Genomic DNA, 19,768 nt, shown 5'->3' with positions numbered 1-19,768 from the left:
TTATACTTTTCATGGTAGGGTAAGTTAGGCTACTCATCACAAGAAGGGTTATTCAAAAGAGATTTTTAAGTCCTATCATTGAGTATAGAGGTTATTCTCGTTTGTTTGTTATGTAAGAAATTAAGATGTAGAGGTGACACCAGGTTCTGATATGAAATTATGAAATGTCTTTGCACACAGCTAATTATTAAGATTTATTTAACTGTTAAATACTCACTGGACAAGGAGACTGAAGAAACATTGTCACTTTCTCATCTTCCAGCATCAATTGCAAAAATAATCTACGTATAAACCCCGAAATGTTCCCTGATGTTGGAAGGTTCCCTCTTTGAGGAGATGTCTGAAAGAGTTCACAGAGAACCTGGCAAGTAAAGAGATTTAAAAAGTTAAGTGCACTATTTACCTGCACCTTTGTACTTTAGAGAATAAAAAAGACTATCCCCACAGAAAATTCCTGTGAATAAGAGAAATTACTACTACAGGGTTTTTACATAATAAAATACCTAGTATAACCAAGTTACTTTTAACTTTAGTCAATATCAATGTCGTTACAATGCAATAAAAATTACGGAAAAAAGGGTATTAGAAATATAACATAAAGCCTTATTAAGAAGCTGAGAGATGAAAATTAAGCCAGAAAGCAACAAGTCACAGAGTTCTCATGCTATCCAGAGGGACAAGCCAAATTTTCAAATACTCCTGTCCTTGGTTAAAACTGATAATTTAACCATTTCCTTTTAATTAGGCACATTAAGCAGATATCGTTTCACAATAATTACTTTTGACAGTAAAGTATCTTGTTATTCTTCTTAATAAAGTTAAATCAGTATTTTTTGAAAATTATTATAACTATCCTTCTAGATATTAATAGTCAGGCCTGAATAAGCACTCCAAATCATGGAGTAAAAAAAAAAGAAGCTGATTCCTATTTATTGGTGCCTACCAGATATCAGACAGGCTCTATGCTAGTTACCTTATATACATTACGGTTTTTAATGGTCTCAAAAACAATCTTTGAGGCAGGTATTACCATTCCCATTTTATAGGCTAAACAACCTGATGAAAGTCAAAACAGCTAGAAAGGAGCAGAATCTGGCAAAAATCAACTAGAATTCTTCTTGAAATAATTCTAACTTTCAAGATTTTGGCCCCATGGACTTACTACAATAAAATCATCTCTTACATTTTTAATGTGTTTTGTCAAGAGTCTCCTATCTGAAAACTATCCTAATGTCTGCTTCATTAGAAGCAAACCAAGAGTTGTAGCAATCCAGTTAACAACAAAACACAAAGCCTCACTACAGATGAGATGCTCAATGACCACCTTCAAGTGGTCAATCCTCTTTCAGAAGCTGAAGTGCTGTTCTTCTGGGCTTGTTCTTTTTATTGGATTGGGGGTTTGTGAGTTTAAAAGGAGGAATGTATCAATTACAGCTAGAATCGCCATTAATTTGCCCATTATTTCATCAAAAGGAATATGTGACACTTGAGAGGAGGAGGGAGCAGATATCAATACTTTAAGTATGGTTTAAATTCAGATCCTTTATGGGGCGCCTGGGTGGCTCAGTTGGTTAGGCGACTGCCTTCGGCTCAGGTCATGATCTTGGGGTACTGGGATTAAGCCCCGCATCGGGCTCCCTGCTTGGCCGGAAGCCTGCTTCTCCCTCTCCCACTCCCCCTACTTGTGTTCCCCCTCATGCGCTCTCTCTCTCTCTCTCTGTGTCAATTAAATAAATAAATAAAGTCTTTAATAAATAAATAAATAAATAAATACAGATCCTTTAATGCACCGGATCCCAAACTACATCATCACCTGTAACATATACCCCTTTCTCAACTAATTTCATTAGTGTTATTAAACAGTGTATTAAAATAAGATGCCTAAAACATAAGCCAATTTTTCTAATCTTACCTGGGCCATCAGTTTTTGATTATTAGGGTGGCATGAAATGCACTGCAGAAAGAACGCAACAGTCGCATTCTCAATTGCCGTCCTCTGTTGAGTAGTCAATCCTGTTGGAGCAGCTGAAGAAAGAGAGGCTGATCTTGCACTAGTCTGTTGGGCACCTAAATTATGTCCTCCAGAAGCAGACCCAGAGTGACACAATAAAAACAGAAGTGCTGTCCACAGTGGATTGACTTCAGACCCACCGAGCCAGTCTTTCATAACATGGCTACTGCCAACTTCTGTCAAAAACCTAAGAATAGGAGCAACCAGGTCTGCTGTGATAGGCATCTTATTACATTGCTGTGCAACATGATGCCGCCTGAGCTTGTCCTGAGAAATATCTATTGACTGAGCAATGTTTTCTGAGTAAGAAATGTGACTAAAGCAAAAACTAGCCAGACTCCTCACAAGAAGAGAAGGCAAACCTGAGTCCAATAACTGTTTGATAGCTTCTGGAGATTGAGAAGAGGACGCAAGGGTCGCCAAATGTGATTCAGTTAGTGCAAGAGGTGCTTGTGCATTTTTAGAGTCATCTGTTAAGGATGAAGTAAGATCTTGCTTTTTGCTATCATCAGTCATGGACAGTCTGTGATGACACTGCACTGGAGGAGGGGTAATTCCCATCCAGCCCATGAGCAAAGAAAAATAATTTGGATGTATATGACACATGGAGCAAAGTAGACTGTCAACAGCTTTCTTCAAAACCATATTGCAGGGAAGAGACATGGACCAATTAAAAAGTAACCTAGGAGAATAAAAGATGCCAGGTTAACATTATGTATGTATCTTTAGAAAGACCTCACTGTTTCTAATACTTCTATTAGAAATCAACCTATACTCTATAAAATTATAAAATCTATAAGATTATACATTTTATTTGACAAAACAATATTTTGTCAATTGATTTCAGGAAGACTGCTTGTGATAAATATTATTTAAGTATTTAGGTAGACAAAGTTATATTAGACTTGTAAAATGAGTACAGAAAATCAAGAGATCTATATTAAAATGGATCTACCATTCTCTGTGTCCTCAAAAAAAGTCACATAAAGAAACACTGAAAAATTATACAAAAGAAACGTTTAGATTGAATTTGACATGATTGATGGCTTAAAATTCACGTTTGCAAATCAGAAACTATTAGGGAGTTTCACTAATAAGTCATGGGTTATGCCAACTGAGAAGGCCACATATGAAAATGACAGACTGAAGGTCAAAAGGCCAATCTTTTAAGAGTCATGGAACGCCTCAGAAGTAAGTATGATATTCTCTTACAGACTTAGCAATTATCAGGCAGTAAGTTCAGCAAAGCCTTAGCTGAGGAGAACAACTGTATCAGATATCCAGAAAGTAGTAAAAACAACTAAGCATAAAAATTCTCCAAAGTAGTAACTCTTTCAAAATTTCCAGCTATACTTTTTCTCCCTAGTTGTACATCAAAGATAAAAAAAATCTGGTGGGGTGGGGGCTGGGTGGCTCAGTCAGTTAAGCGTCTGACACTTGATCTCAGCTCAGGTTTTGATCTCAAGGTCATGAGTTCAAGCCCCGCACTGGGCTCCACGCTGGGCATGGAGCCTATTAAAAAAAAATTCTGGTGGGTAAATTTGCAAAAAAGAATAAACACTACGAACTGGAGGAACACATACATTAAACACTCTGATTTTAGGTAGGAAAAACATGCAATGCAATGACATGAATATAAATTAATCAAATTTGTGTGACACCTATTTCAAAATTACACCTGACTAAATTTAACTACTACTTTCAAAGTATTATTATTATCCAAATAGGCATATAAAATACTGCTTCATCAAGTGAAAACCTATAAAGATCTAGTACTGGGGGAAAAAAGGATTTCAAAAATCGTACTTACTCAAAGAGCTCTCGGTCCAGCAGCGCTGGTAAATCATACTCTACAAGCAGTTCGTAACTATGCCACAGAATTGCTGCCACACAGTGAAGATGAGAAGGAGATGGCATGAGAAGACCATACTCTACTGCTGAAGAGTTAGGGCACATGTAGCTCATCCTGCCACTTCTCCTCATAGCAGCCACTCTTGCAGAATCACTGACCCATTTTAATAAGGCCTGGATTCTTAAAAGAAAACGAATTCAAATAACCAATTATACCACAACTGACATTTAATACGGATAAATATCACCATTACATGTCAGCAACATATATATGAGAATAACATATTGTTTTTGGTAAATTTAATCTAAAATAGGAAGAAAAAGGAATTTATATAAGCAGAAAGAATATAGTAGTTCTAGTTTTCCCATAACCTTACTAATCTTAACTGATGAAAATGTTTGAAATAACGTTAACTATAATTTTGCAAATAAACATTAACTTAACTCATTTATTAAAAAAAAAAAACAAGGGACGCCTGGGTGGCTCAGTCGGTTAAGCGTCTGCCTTCAGCTCAGGTCATGATCCCAGGGTCCTGGGATCGAGTCCCGCATCAGGCTCCCTGCTCCACGGAGAGCCTGCTTCTCCCTCTGCCTCTGCCTCTGTCTCTCTCTCTCTGTCTCTCATGAATAAATAAATAAAATCTTAAACAAAAACAAAAACAAAAAACTATCACTATCTGAAATTACAGGATACAAAGCTTAACAAATTCACTGTCTCTTGTAAATTTTATCTCATAACAAATCCACACAACCGAGAGCAGTAATCTGGTGCTAATTCTTCACTGTGCAGAACCTCATGGCAATAGAGCACGTGTCACACCTCTGGTCCCCAACCATTAAATACTAGCAGCAGTCACCCACCCCCCTTCATGCTGAAAACACAATATAGCCCCAAAATATATACTTTTTTTCAAGTGCTACCCTACCCTCAATACCCTGGAGCAGGGCGCTACTGACTGAGAACAAGACTTTTTAAACCAATAAGGCTTTGGAGTTTATATAAAATACAGAAAATGGGTTAAGATTTATAATTGAGTTCTTAAAACATAGTATTTATATTTTTGTTTGCTTTCAAATTTCTAGATCATAAGATTCTTTGTTTCACGGTAAAAGAAATGGGGGTAGGAAGGTATATAAATCTACTTAATCCTCCTCTCTGCCCTGAAGGACAAGACTCTTTAAATTTCATATGACAGGAAATTAAGAGAAGTCAGAAAAAGAGAAGAGAGATGAGGAAATTATGGAGTGGTAAGATCTTCTCAGTCCACAGAAGCCAACCATCTTGTTATTATGTGAGTTCTAAGACAGTTATGTTTTAAAAAGTACTATGCAGTAAAAACAACTTTGTTTAGGGTAATTTTCTTACGATAAAAACCATAAAACTACTAAAGAATCAAATAATTTTAAGAGATTTTAAGAAAACTGTTCCAGAAAAATATTTAAAACTCATTTTTTATATTCTTTTTAACCCTATTAACCATTAGGATTCAAACTTGGCAAAAATTTTTTATCAAAAAATATTTTTTAAAAAATTCCAACCTATTTTTAAATATAATAAAAATATAATTCATGTAAAGGAAGAAGCTTAATGGAAGTCAGCTTATTTAATATTTTGAAATTATCATGCTGAAAATAAATTTACTTGGTTAAATGTCATTTAAACATTTTTAATCAGAAAATATGAAAGCAACTAGCCTACAATAAGTAAAAGCCATTACATTATCAGTGGTTCAAGTATCAATATTTACCAGGCACCTTCCATGCCTGACACTCTACTATATACTCCCAAGTCTGACCTATGTAAATCTTCCCTTGTGAATGACAGTATCCTGCCTCCTCAAACCAAGATAAAAGCTGGATTCAATGAACTTGTTCGACACTCTAGTATCTGGCACAGTGCCAGGCATACAGTAGCTACTCAGTAAGTACTTATGAGTTAAGTACCCACAAAAATTAATAATTTGTTAATTTATAAACAAATTAATAAAATATCAAATGATTTTCTCAAATGTTAATCAAAATATTAAAGGATAACATAACTCAGAAAACAAAAGACTGTTGATAGAGTTAAGTACTCTATAAATGTTCTTCTGATATAAATGATATATATAAAACAAGAGAATGCCAAGCCATCACTCAAAAATTTACCAATAAAAACATGTTTCAAAAATACCTGGCATTCTTACCAATTTGGAGGTTGAAGACATCAAGGAAGAACTACATCAGTAAAACTCATCTAAAAATTACCTTTAAAAAACATCACTAAATATCTAGGTGAAATGTTCAGATGTTATTTACTGATAGGGTTTCACTTTGTGGTAGGAAAGAGAAAAAAGGTAGAGAGTCTCATGAAAAGCTGTCAATGAATATTATAAATAATAAGTAACCAAAACAAACACTATTATCGTTGTCAAAATAGTCTATGTACCTAATATGGACACAATAGTCCTATAATCAGAAACAGTTAGTAAATACTACCTTAAATAGTATGATTATGAGACCATTACAATTTATAAAGATCTCATCACAGCACGGTTCATGTAAAAATATGTAATATTTTATTCCATTCCAATCAAAAATATTGATTAAAAATTCTATTTGAGTTCAAATTTGCTTAAAATAGGTCCAAATATATAAAAATTTATGTTAAATGTTCACAAAAATCTCTAACAGTTGTATCATGTAAAGCATACAGGTAAATATGCAATATAATCAACAGCCTTAGCTTTTATGAAACACTCTAAGGAGAAAGTATGACAAGTAGTAACATTCACTACCATGTGACTGTGTGTATGTGTGTACTTAAAAAACAAGATCAACATATACCTGTCTTTTGTTCCAGGATCCTGAGTTGTTCCAAGCTGGTAAAGAATATCTATTGTAGAATCAGAAGAGAGTCCATTCAGTCTTCCAAAAAGTAAAGGGCTGTTCAAATCTTGCAATAAAGAACCAAAAGAAAGTTTGCTCAATTAGCAAATGGGATAAAATTTGCTCAATTTAATTTTAAATTGTTAATTAAAAATAATTCTTCTATAAATTACAACAAAAATAACAAACCAACCCCTAGAACATTGAAGCCATAATGGAAATTTCAGAAACAGGTTTAGTCATAGAGATCACGTAATTCAACTGTCATTATTTTGCAGATAGGTAAAACTTAAACTATCAAAGTTAACTGTCACCTGTAGGATCACTGCCTGATGCTGCACAGTTTCTCAGAAGAATGTCTATAAGCTTCAGGCCAATTCTAGTGGACTGCAGTCCTATCTTTACCAGCACAACCTCAATGTTGGGTGAATGCATTCCACAGTATGGGGACATCAATAAGGCAGCACAAGTCTGTAGCAGGTTAGCAGTAGGTGCAGCTGCACTGGCCATCATTCCTTCCAGATCACTGATGTGAGTAAGGCAATGATGTAATAACCGTAACCATCCGATACTGAAATAACAACACAAAATGGTTTATGTGGTAAATTTAAGTAGCTCAAATTACTTCTGGGGTAAAACAAAACAAATCAGCATGTTGTTTCATAAATAACACCAATCTGTTTAAGAAAAAAAGATGCTGGAAGATCAATAAGGAATTAAACACAGTAAGTTTCCTCCATAACACAATAATACTTAACCACTAATCGCGTTTAGGAACTACACGATTAGTCAGAAAATGTTTTTAAATATACATATATTTATATGTTTAAATATAAACTGCATAAAATTATAGCTGTGCAAAACTATAAAGTCTTGGCAGCTTGAGAATAAAACAAAAACCCTAAATTTTCTTACCAGGCAAAACTTTTAACAGAACCAGCCTATAATATTATCAACTATCAAACTTTACCAAATGAAAGTGAATTAAAGGATATATTCAGGTCTTGGTTTGCTTGGTCAATCTGTATGATTCTAATCTAACCCTTCTACTAATTGGCATTTAGGAATTACCATATTAAGACTAGGTCTCTGTCCATATGGTCAATTTGTATGGCTCAGATGTATCCTGGTGACAGACACTTAGAAATTCTTATACCAGACTGTGATCCAAAGAACAGAAACCCATACCTATATATACCACATTCTTGAGATTACCTCAAGAATTAAACACACATAAATCTCAATTTTAACCAGCCTTAAGTTCCGGTTCTACAGAATTAGTGTCTCTACTGTACCTGATAAAATTATGGTATTATATAAATTACCTATGGAGCAAAGACCTTCCTAGCCCTAAAAAAGAAGCCACAGAATAAATAATTTCATAAAAAACTCAGAAAGCTTTTTTTTACAATTGAGATACATAACATACCTTGTTTTGGATACCTGATCTTCAGATGGAAGAAAGGGATTATTAACTGTTGCTGAAGAAGTGGTACCAAAAGCAGTGAGGCCCAGTAATTTAATCTGTGAAAGGCCTAATGTGCTGGCATCTCGTGGGCGATGAAGTCTAAGGCAGACAGCAGAAGCTACTTCAGCTTTTACCAGCTGAATTTTTATGTAGGTGAGACCACTTGTGACAACAGGAGTGGACAAAGGTAGCATGTTTACCCCATCTGCACTCACTTCAACGGACACTGAGGATGGGCAGGCTGTAGGAAAAGAATATTGAAAAATTACTCAAGAAAATGTGAACTGGACTTCATGGTTTAGTGGGAATCCCAGCAAAACAGCAGCTTTTAGTTATATTCACTATGAATTTGCAAAAGAAAATTTATATGCCACATCATACTTTGTCAATGACTTTCAAAATAACTGATTTTGGAACTATTTTCCAACATAAAATATGAGACCTACAATATAACAAAGAGTACTTTAAAAATTCTAAGATTCGCCTAAAGAAAGATAACTGAATATATGTAATCCACATGTACGCTCTTGAGTCTCTACAAGAAAAAAAATTGCCACGGTACCTGGGTGGCTCAGTCGTTAAGCGTCTGCCTTCATCTCAGGTCATGATCCCAGGGTCCTGGGATTGAGCCCCACACTGGGCTCCCAGCTCAGCAGGGAGCCTGCTTCTCCCTCTCCCTCTGCCTGTCCACCCTGCTCATACTCACTCATGCTCTGTCAAATAAATAAATAAAATCTTAAAAAAAAAAAAACCTGCCAAATAGGCAATTGGTCTATTATTCCTACTTTACTCAGAATTATCACCAACAATGTGGGACATTTTATTAATATGCCATGGTTTACTATTGTTAAGTCATGTGGGAAAGAAGAATATTAAAAAAAAGTGCTTTTCTACCAACTCATTATTTCAGTACTACCATATTGCAATGATTTTTAATATAGGTGTGTTTAAAAACTGCTTTTGCCTCTAATACTTTATTTCCCTTTCAAAATTTAATGAAACATCAAAAAGATTTTATTTTAAATCATTTTCTGCTAAAATTTAGGTAGGCTCAATGAAGTAATATGGGAAAATTATTTCTAACATAACACGGAAGCCCATATAAGAAATATATCTATCAACTAAAATGACCTTTGAACTTTGATTTTAATTTTAATAATAATTGGAAGTAACTTTTACCATATGCCAATTACATGCTAGGTTTACACTGAGAATTGGCAAGTCATATCAATTTTGAAATTTAATCTTCACTTTTGAGAAAAGTATTATCCACATTTTACACAAACGGACAAAGTCAAAGAGATTAAGTAATCCAAATTCTTACATGAACAAATGGCAACATTTTATAATCAAGCCCATATTTGATTCTAAAGACTATGTTATTTCCAATGGAACAAAACATATCTTCAATTTCTGCTCCAATCCAATAATAAAACCAAAATGTTTTAGTAAGCACACTTATAGTAGGGAACACCTAACCTAGTGATTTTCTTTTTTAATATAAAGTGTGTGTGCCTGAGTGGGGTGGGATGGGGGCAGGGGCATAGGAATGGGGGCATTGGGGGTGGATGAAAAGAGGGAGAGACAGAATCCTAAGCAGACTCCAAGCCCAGTGTGGAAACTGATGCAGGTCTCAATCTCATGACCCTGAGATCATGACCTAAGCCAAAATCAAGAGTTGGATGCTTAACTGACTGAACCATCCAGGTGCCCCAAACCTAGTGATTTTTTATAATGAACAGAGTTCATCCTTGTAACACTCTTTCCATCTGAGTTCCCATGTGCAAATTCTAGCCCCACTTCAAAGCCACCACTTACAAGGACCACTCTTACTCCTTCTAAATAAAAGCAATTTCTTCCTCACCTTAGCTTTTCCTCTACATCTTGTATTGACTCATATTTTACAATACAGTTGTTTTTGATCTGCAAAAACACTATGAATTCATGCATTTTCCTTCTGCCATTATATCTGTTTTTTTATCTAAGAGGTGTGAATTCCAGGGAATAACAGTAGTCTAATCTTGCAAGTGGAAAATTCATTCTTCCACATATGCCAGGGATCTACAAAGTTTCCCACAGTTCTTCATCCAATTATTGACATTTGACAACAATGAGAATTAATCAGCAACAAAAATGAATGTGACAATCTCAACAATTCTGTAAAAATCACTGTATGTTTATACTGAAAGAATTTGGGGATAAAAAATGCAAAATAGTATTTCACATTCCTTTATGAATACCTGAAAGAGTTGTTGCTCCTCTTAATGTAAAACTTGTTTTCTAAAAATTCTTTTGAATTATTTAACTTGCAAAGTGACAAAAACATATCAAAATGAGTGATACTCAAAATAGTACAAATTAAAAAATCACACTCAAATAATAAAATATTCCTTACATGTAATTATCTTATAATGGGAAGGGGAAAAGACAAATCTAAAAGATTTAATTTCACATTATAGGACTAGCACTGAGGACAGGGATGGAGAAAATAATATTGCTATCTACGGGTGTATAAACTAACTCATCTCAATGCTACAGCTTAATTTCGGAGGAAAGGCAAGGCCAAATTATATATAACTGAAATATATTTGTCTGGATTTCATGCAACGTTCTATTTGTTTGAGGGGAATAGCCATGACAATTCATTTCATGGGAAATGATTCGGTGGTAATGTTGAATATTATATTAAAAAACTACAAAATTAAGCAATTGGGGAATCGTACCTAAGTGTATCACTTTTTGCTAAATATTTTTATTTTTAAGTGTTTCTCGTTTACAGTTTATTTTCATTATACTTCTTTACAAAAAATATGACTCACTTGCAAGAGATGCAAGGTGAGGTTGGATATGTATCTCTTTCAGAAGCACTGCTGCAGGAAGATGAATGGTAAGGTCGCACCAAGCCTCCTCTGGCAGAAAGATGTAGGACCAAGCAGCAGAGCGAGCTCTTCTATGCGGCGGCGTGGCCTGTAAAAGCACCTCAGCTGGTTGGGCAGTAGGACTGCTAGATGTAATTGTACCTACAGAAGGGATATTAAATATAAAAAGAACTTTGTAGAAGAAACCAAATAAAACATCAAGAACTATTCAAATCCTAATAACTAGAAAAATTAGCTAAAACCGTGACATATGATGCTACGAATGTATTTGTTAGTATATATAGCATGATTTGTCACAGTATTCACAAAACATCAGGACATCTAGTCAACTTGCAAGGTGACAAGTTTATTATTGTTATCTAATTTCTTTGTACTCACATGTCGAATGAAAACTAAAGTAGTAGTAACAACAAATCTAGCACAACTCTCAAATAATTTAAGTAAAAATACTATGGTTCAAGACAACCTTCAACTTGAAAATAATCACCTTTATTTTAGTTGTCACTATTCTTGAGTTAGAAATATGAAAGAAATATATAAAAAGAAACTATGTAAACTGGGAAAAGGAGTAACTATTTAAATCTGGAGCTGCTTTTAAAAAGTCATGCAAAATAAGAAAGAACAAGTCCTTTAAACTGATTAACATTTACAATGAAAACTGACCTAAGAATTTGCTATTTAGTTTCACAAACTGTTTTACTATTTAACTCAGAAATAAAAACAAATGTGATTGCTAAAGAACCATTAAAAACTTCCTTCTAATCAACAGAAAGTTTCAAAAACTGCTACCTTTAAAATCAATGGTTTGTAATTGGTGTTATTGTAACATGATCAACTTTCTTCAACAACTATTTTTGCTTCATACCAGCTAATAAACTATATAAACCCAAACCAGTAAGATTTAATAATTCTTTTCTTACCCAGGGGTGCAAAGTTATGGATCCCTTCTGCATTGTCAGGCTCAGAAGCTAGTATTCTTGTTTTCAAAGTGCTATCAACAGCTTTATTCGGACCAGAGTCAAGAAATTTCATAATAGTTGATACCATACTTCTTGCAGTGTTTACAATAGCCCTTGTACTAGTAACCATATTGTTGCAAATCAGCTGAACGCCACCTAAATTTACAAAGAACACCAAATGAAAATTACCTTAAGATAGTTTGACACTGAGTCACCTTTTGCAGAACACTACAAAAATAAGATCATACACCATCAAATGATTATACTAAATGACAATTTCTGGAATTTATCTTACCCATATCATGGAATGCTTTCAAGGCATCACTAGTATCCAGTACTCTCAAAATAAACCACAATAATGGTTCAGATAATTGGCAGGTAGCAAGAGAGCCCTGAAAAAAAAAAAAAGAAAGAAAGAAAGAAAAAAGTGTATTGTGACTTTAAAATCTTTTTTTTTTTTTAAAGATTTTATTTATTTATTCATGAGATACAGAGAGAGAGAGAGAGAGAGAGAGAGAGAGAGAGAGAGGCAGAGGGAGAAGCAGGCTCCCAAGGAGCAGGGAGTCTGATGTGGGACTCGATCCCAGGACCCGAGCCGAAGGCAGACGCTTAACTATCTGAGCCACCCAGGCACCCCATGACTTTAAAATCTTAATTATGAATTTCCTGTGAATCAGAACAATTAAGCTTATTAAATATAATATTCTTTAATAGTTAATTATTCTAAAATGGCAGCCTTAATCTAAATCACTAAATACAACATATCTGCCAAAATACATAGGAAATTTTACCTGAATCAGAAAGGAAGTGTACAGTCTCCTCTCTGAATTCAGAGTATTTTTTTAAAGCATCTGTCTATACCTGCTACTGTCATTTTTGACCTTAAATGGGCATTGACTTTGTTTTCCATTAGACACTAATTTCATTTAAAAATGGATCCTTGGGGCGCCTGGGTGGCTCAGTTGGTTAGGCGACTGCCTTCAGCTCAGGTCATGATCCTGGAGTCCTGGGATCGAGTCCCGCATCGGACTCCCTGCTCGGCAGGGAGTCTGCTTCTCCCTCTGACCCTCCCCACTCTCATGCTCTCTCTATCTCATTCTCTCTCAAGTGAATGAATAAAATCTTTAAAAAAAAAAAAAAAAAGGATCTTTCTCAGGGCACCTGCGTGGCTCAGTCGGTTAAGCGTCTGCCTTTGGCTCAGGTCATGATCCCAGGGTCCTGGATCGAGCCCCGCATCAGGCTCCCTGCTCAGCGGGGAGCCTGATTCTCCATTTCCTCCCATTCTCACTCTCTCAAAAAATAAAATCTTTAAAAAAAATAATAAAAATAAAAATAAATAAAAATGGATCCTTCTCAAATATCTATCTACTCATGGAAATATATATGCATATATATATCATACACACATATATGCAATGAAGTTTTTAAGAAAATGATAATTTTACACTGACAAAATACTTTTATTAAAAAAGTATGTTTTAAAACCTATATTTGAAAAAATGGTAAATGGACTAGAAGTTAAAATAATCACACTGGTTCCTACAATTTCATTTTATAAGGAAAGATAAAAAGCAGTAATACTCTAACCTATTTTACTTTTAAAATTACCCAAATCCCTTTCAGTTGAAAGGAAACTAAACATGCAACATAACTTAAAAAAAAGTTCCATTAAATTTTCACATGTAACATCTACAGAGAACATTTTGCTATTGAACTATGCTATTTCTAGGGGAAAGGAAGAACTATTTCTTGAGACAATGGGGGAAAAAATCTAAAATTTAAGAATATGTTAAATGTTCTATTCTTGTATCACTGTGGTCATTTCTGACAATACCAACTCTAGAAAACTTTATATTCTAACTTCTAGGAATAGTCCATAGTTCTCACCTCATGCCGCTGCTCTTTTCCAGTATATGAGTCCTCTGTTCCCTGTTCTATAAATAATTCTCTATTCCCACTGCTAGAAACTATTTACATTACTGAAATATTTGCTGGATTGAACTTACTTGTCTGCCCATATAACCACAGGCCATATAGGTTAAAATTGGCTGCAGCATCATGTGGACTGTAGAAGCTTTTTTACTGAGGGTTGTCAGTATGGTAAATAATCCATCCCCAACTGATATGGCATCTAACCCACCATGAAAGTTCTCATGTTTGGTAAGATGTAATCCACTTGCTCCTAGTTTAAATAAAAAGATTACACATTTTGTGAAAAGTATATCCTTAAAAACCAGTAATAATTAAAATAGAAGCTTTAAAGTCATTTCTCCTGAAACCACTGAACGATGGATACGTAACAGTTATATGTGTGTGTACATGTATGTATGTGTATATCTATATGAAACTGAGGTATTTATCATAGCATTCAGCATATTTTTGGATATCTTCTTACATGATATACCTCTACTGGTGACAATAAGAAGTTGCTCTATGACTGAGCAACATCATCTTACACATTAGCTATGTATGGAGAAGAAAGGAAATGGATAGAAAGTCAGTGATGTGGGTACATAAATGCACTTCAAATCATCTAATTAAAAGATATGACGATTGTTTCCCTTACACAAAGAATTAAGTAAAAATAGACTGGAATGAATTCTGTCACAATTTACAAAGTTTAATTATTTGAAAAAAATTAACACATATTATTTTTCAAACAGGCAGAAAAGTTAAGCAACAATATAGAAATTTTACACTGATATATGTGTCACAGAAACTGTTACTGGATAAAATTTTATATTTCACTTCTTAAGAAAATGTGAATAAATAAACCTTACTGATTCCCTAATACAAAATTTGATGTGAAATTCTTCATCTATAAAACATTAGAGATGTACAACTATAAATTGTGGTACCTTCTTAGAAGACTGATTTTTTTCTTAATTTAACAAACTGCAAGTTATTTGGTTAGTAATTTCCAATTTTTAAAAAATTCACACTTAAAATTCTTCCTAATTTCAATTTCACTTATTGATAGAAGCCACTCTATAAAAGTTTTCACTTACATCATGCTAAGAAGTTTGCAATCAAGTAGCTCTACACTATAAGGTAACAAAAAAATGAATCTATCTGTTGCTCATGAAAAGAGATACAAGACCCGAAACATGTATAAGATGAAATATTCTCAATACATACCAATTATCATCGCCATGGCACTGCTATTACATAGGCCCAGAGCAGACAAAATCTGGCTCATAATCTGTTGGTTGGCTAACACTAAGTCAGCCACATATGCAGGTGATCCTTGAATACTACTACTGCTTCCATTACCATCTTTGCCTCCTGAGACTTTTTCTTCATCTGAAACACTGTCTGTTGTATTGGTGGTCACAGACACTCTTGCACTGTATTCTCTATTGTCTGAAAGAGGCAGCTGTACCAAAATGTTAACCAGTTTTAACAAATCGAACATGAGTTGATCTCTTGTCATTTCACCACAAACTGCTTTTGCATCACCTGGACGAATGAGGTTCGCAAAGAGTCCCCCAAAGCATGCTCGAGCACCCACCGAGCTATCAGATCCACTTCGAGACATTACTTTGTCTGAGCAAGTGATATAGTGGTGCACTAAAAAGGTGACAGACTCTATTACAGCAGAAATAGTACTAATGGAAACAACTTCAAAATTCTGCTCCAGCGTAAATTCTAAGAGCTTTACTTGGGCATCAAGAGGTCCTTGGCCTGTCTGGAAAGCACCCCTGCAGAAAAAGAGAGGATTAAAAATTAATCCCTGTTAAACTTTTAAAAAAGTAACCATCACAACACAAGAAAGCTAGCAATTAAACTCTTGGTATTCACTATTTCATTTTGCAGGCAAATAGTTTCCATCTCCTCCTGAGTCGTTCTTTACTCTCTTCTCCATTTTACACAAAATCAGAAATGACTTCCCTTCCAAATAGAAAACCAAAGGACAAGTAAATCAAAGAGGTGATTTTGAAACCCCAGACTAAAATATTTCAGCATCACACGGCACTCCTCATAATGGACTAAGCTCTGGTTTTTCATATCCTCAAATGGTGCTATTTTAAACATTCTGTACTGATTATGATTTTCAAAAATTAAGATTCAGTCAAATAATTTTTATGCATCAAAATTAAATGTTCTCCAGTTCTGCTCATGCCTAAGATATAAAAAGCTGGAGAGAAGAGTGCCTCCAAATTAATAAGAGAAAGTGAAACTAGTTATAATGTCACATAAACCCAACAGAGGGCTTGAAATCCATGAAAAGATAGGCACCTCCAAGAAGCACTGGCTCTCCTATGGCAGAATTTGAGAAGAGACACTGGCAACATTCAAATGAGTAAGAAGAATTCAGCGAAAATATTTAACAACTTGCTAAATCCTGGTGTATGCAAGGGTAATAACACAGAACCCTTGGTGTTCAAACCCATTCACAGGCACCCAACCTCCCCAACCCCCTGCTACACACTATGCCCTATGCATCTATTCCATTTGGCTGTTCCTGAGTTATATACTTTATAACAAACCAGTATATGTAAGTAAAGTGTTTTTCCTGGGTTCTAGGTGAGATTTTTACAAACTATCAAAACTGAAGCGTGTGTTGTGAGAATCCCTGGATTTGTACCCAAATCTGACAGAAGTGTGGTAGCCTGGGACCTAGGACTTACAAATGCCCTCTCAAGTGAGGGCAGTCTTATGGGACTGAGGAGTTAACCTGTGAATCTGATGCTGACTTTGGAAAGTGTCAGAAAGGGACTGAATGGCAGGGCAAAGCTTTATGATGATTCTCTGAAAATATCAGTAATATTGATAAACTTCTAGCAAGAATGACCTATATAAATAAATAAAAATTACCAATATTAGAAATGAGAAAAAGGAATCAAACTAGAGCCTATCAACATTAAATGGATAAGGAAATAGCACCAATAATTCAACAACATAGAAAAAATGAACAAATTCCTTCAAGGTGCAAATTGCCAAATGTCACTCAAGAAGAAATAAAAAACCTGAATAATCTTTCACCTATGAAATAAATGGAACATTTTTTCCTATAAGAAAACTCCAGACTCAGTATGCCTCGGTGGCGAGTACTATCAAATATTTAAGTGAGCGGTAATACTAGTTTTACACAACCTCCTTCAGAAAACAGAAAAGGGATACCCCAACTTATGAGTCCAGGATTACCTTAATATAAAAAATAGACACTTTACATAAAAACTGGACATTACAAGAAAAATGCAAACATCCCTCATAAAAAACACAGATTCAAAAATCAACAAAATGTTAAATTCAATTCAGCAAGTATAAAAAGGATAATACCTCATGATCAATGAGTATATCCTCAAATACATATTGATCAACACTTTAAAAAAAAAATCAATGTAATTCGCCGTATTTATAGATTACTCAAGAAACAACATATGATCATTTCAAAAGATACAGAGAAAGCACTTCACAAAATCCAAGAGTAATACATGATTTTTTAAAGACTTAGCAAATTAAGAACACAAAAAAACCTCCTGAACTTAGTGTCAGTCATCTACAAAGGAAGGTACAGCTAATAACATTTCTACTTCTGAAAGACCTTTACTTTTCTAAGAGTGAGAAAAAAACAAAGAGGGCAAATTGAACCACTTCAATCAATCATATGGGAGGTACTAACCAGGGCATTAGGAGAGGAGGCAGGGTAGGGTGTAGGGGCTAAGACACACACATTGGAAAGGAAGAAATAAGACTGTTTTCATTCACTGGCCATACGACTGTATACAAAGAAAAATCCAAAGAGGCTATATAATTTTTCTTAAGTTGATCTGTAGATCGATGCATTCCCAATCAAAATCCAACACGGTTTTATTTTGTTTTATTTCGGGCAGTACAGATAAGAATCAATAAATGTACTCTCAAATTTATGTGGAAAAGCAAAGGAAATAGAATAGCCAAAACAATTCTGAAGAAAGAACAAAGTTGGAAAATCTGCACTACCAGATTTCAAGAAACTTATGGAGGTACCAAGGCAATATGGTATTGGAAAAGTATAGACACAAACATCAATTCTACAGAAGTGAGTCTAGAAACTGCAAAACCAATATGGTCAACTGATTTTTAAAATGCATACAAAGATAATTCAATGAAAAGCAGTCTTTACAATAAATGGCATAGGAACAACTGGACATCCACAGGCAAAAAAATAAACTTTGACCCAAATGCAACATAAATGTAAAAACTAAAACTATAAAATTTCTAGAAGACAACACAGCAGATCATTTGTATGACCTTGGATTAGGCAAAGGTTTTTTTTTTTTTATAGTACAAATATAATATATAAAGGAAAAACTTAACAAATAAGACTTCATCAAAATAAAAAACTTGTTTTTTGAAGGATATTGTTAAAATATAATCCACAGATAGGAAGTATCTGCAAAACACTTACTTGATAAAACTGAATGCCCTCTTTATAATAAGACTGGGTATTTCTTTTCAGTCACAAAATTAATTTACCTAAAAGCTCCTGGCTGATTTATCTGGATACCAGAGACTTTCTTAAAAACATAGAAAACATGGGGCTCCTGGATGGCTCAGTCAATTTTGGCTCAGGTCATGGTCTCGGGGAAGTGAGATGGAGCACCGTGTTGGGCTCTGCGCTGGGCATGAAGCCTGCTTGGGATTCTCTCTCCCCCTTTGCCCCTCCCACCTGTCCCACCCCCATGTGCTCTTGCTCTTGCTCTTGCTCTCTCGCTCTCTCTAAAAAAAAAAAAAGTTTTCATCAGAAAGTAATGTCGATTTTATGAAATGTCTTACAGTATGAGATGATTCATTAATATGATATGTATTATGATTTTTAACCACTCATGGTCACAATTCATTCTTTTAACATACTGCCTGATTTTGTTAATAAATTTATTTAGGCTTTCTCTATGGGATTGGTATGTAATTTTCTTTTTTTTTTAAGATTTTGTTCATTTATGAGAGAGTAGGGGTGGGGGGAGAAGGAGACTCCCCACTAAGCAGGGAGCCCAACGCAGGGCTGGATTTCAAGACCCTAGGATCATGACCTGAACCTAAGGCAGACACTTAACCAACTGAGCCACCCAGGCGCCCCTGTAATTTTCTTTTTTAAGCTATTTTTTTCAGTTTTCTTACATATAGGTTTCAAGTAAAATCCTTGACAGCTTTAATACTCTCTCTGTATTCTACAACAATTTAAACAGCTTCAAGTAAATTTCACTAATCTATGAAAACACTAAAAGCAAGCAGAGATTTGATGTAGTGTATATCTTTCATAGAGTTCAGGAATCTGAGAGAGCCATAATAAAATGGAATGAAAACAGTCAGGAGAGAAATGGATAAACCCTTCCCCCTTAATCCCTACTATACTGCTTATCTGTTCCCAGATAAACCCCTAACAAATGGTAAGTGAGAGTTTATCTGAAGGATCACATATTACTTCTATATCAGGAATATATGTGTACATTGAAATTTACCTTTCTGTAGAAAGTATATGAATTAGCTTGAGCAAAAATTCACTGAATATCTGAGGACATGTTGAAGAAAGATGCACTTGTAATCGGGTGAGAAATTCTTGCATAGCTTGTGTAGCGGTTGGACCAACCTGAAGAGAATCGAAAACTTTTTACTGATAATTTTTAAATGAGTAATTCTATAAATGTTATCAAGTGTTAAATCAAGCACTATACTCTTTTAACTTTTCATATGAAGAACAAAAATATTAACATTAATATTTTCTGATAGCAGGAAACCAATGGATTTT

The 19,768-nt window shown here is 34.6% G+C and overlaps 1 protein-coding gene across 12 annotated transcripts in view; it reads right to left on the bottom strand.

The window, feature by feature from the left end:
* BIRC6 (baculoviral IAP repeat containing 6) overlaps positions 1–19,768 on the bottom strand; it is a 227,928-nt gene that overhangs the window by 81,530 nt on the left and 126,630 nt on the right. For all 12 annotated transcript variants that reach the window (XR_004678476.1, XM_035000880.1, XM_035000872.1 and 9 more), the window contains 12 exons: positions 19,482–19,609; positions 15,175–15,737; positions 14,043–14,218; positions 12,332–12,428; positions 11,998–12,192; positions 11,018–11,218; positions 8,160–8,439; positions 7,045–7,301; positions 6,689–6,797; positions 3,822–4,043; positions 1,913–2,693; positions 218–361 (listed from right to left, as the gene is read on the bottom strand). Coding sequence is in view for 11 of the 12 variants with exons in the window: in XM_035000880.1 (XP_034856771.1) it covers positions 218–361; positions 1,913–2,693; positions 3,822–4,043; positions 6,689–6,797; positions 7,045–7,301; positions 8,160–8,439; positions 11,018–11,218; positions 11,998–12,192; positions 12,332–12,428; positions 14,043–14,218; positions 15,175–15,737; positions 19,482–19,609 (3,153 nt within the window). In the remaining variant the exon portion in view is untranslated. The remainder of the gene's footprint in view (positions 1–217; positions 362–1,912; positions 2,694–3,821; positions 4,044–6,688; positions 6,798–7,044; positions 7,302–8,159; positions 8,440–11,017; positions 11,219–11,997; positions 12,193–12,331; positions 12,429–14,042; positions 14,219–15,174; positions 15,738–19,481; positions 19,610–19,768) is intronic.

Source organism: Mirounga leonina, unplaced genomic scaffold (genome assembly GCF_011800145.1).
Source record: "Mirounga leonina isolate KUSES-001 unplaced genomic scaffold, KU_Mleo_1.0 Mir_125, whole genome shotgun sequence".
Taxonomy (NCBI): domain Eukaryota; kingdom Metazoa; phylum Chordata; class Mammalia; order Carnivora; family Phocidae; genus Mirounga; species Mirounga leonina.
This window is presented reverse-complemented; position numbering and strand designations above follow the sequence as displayed.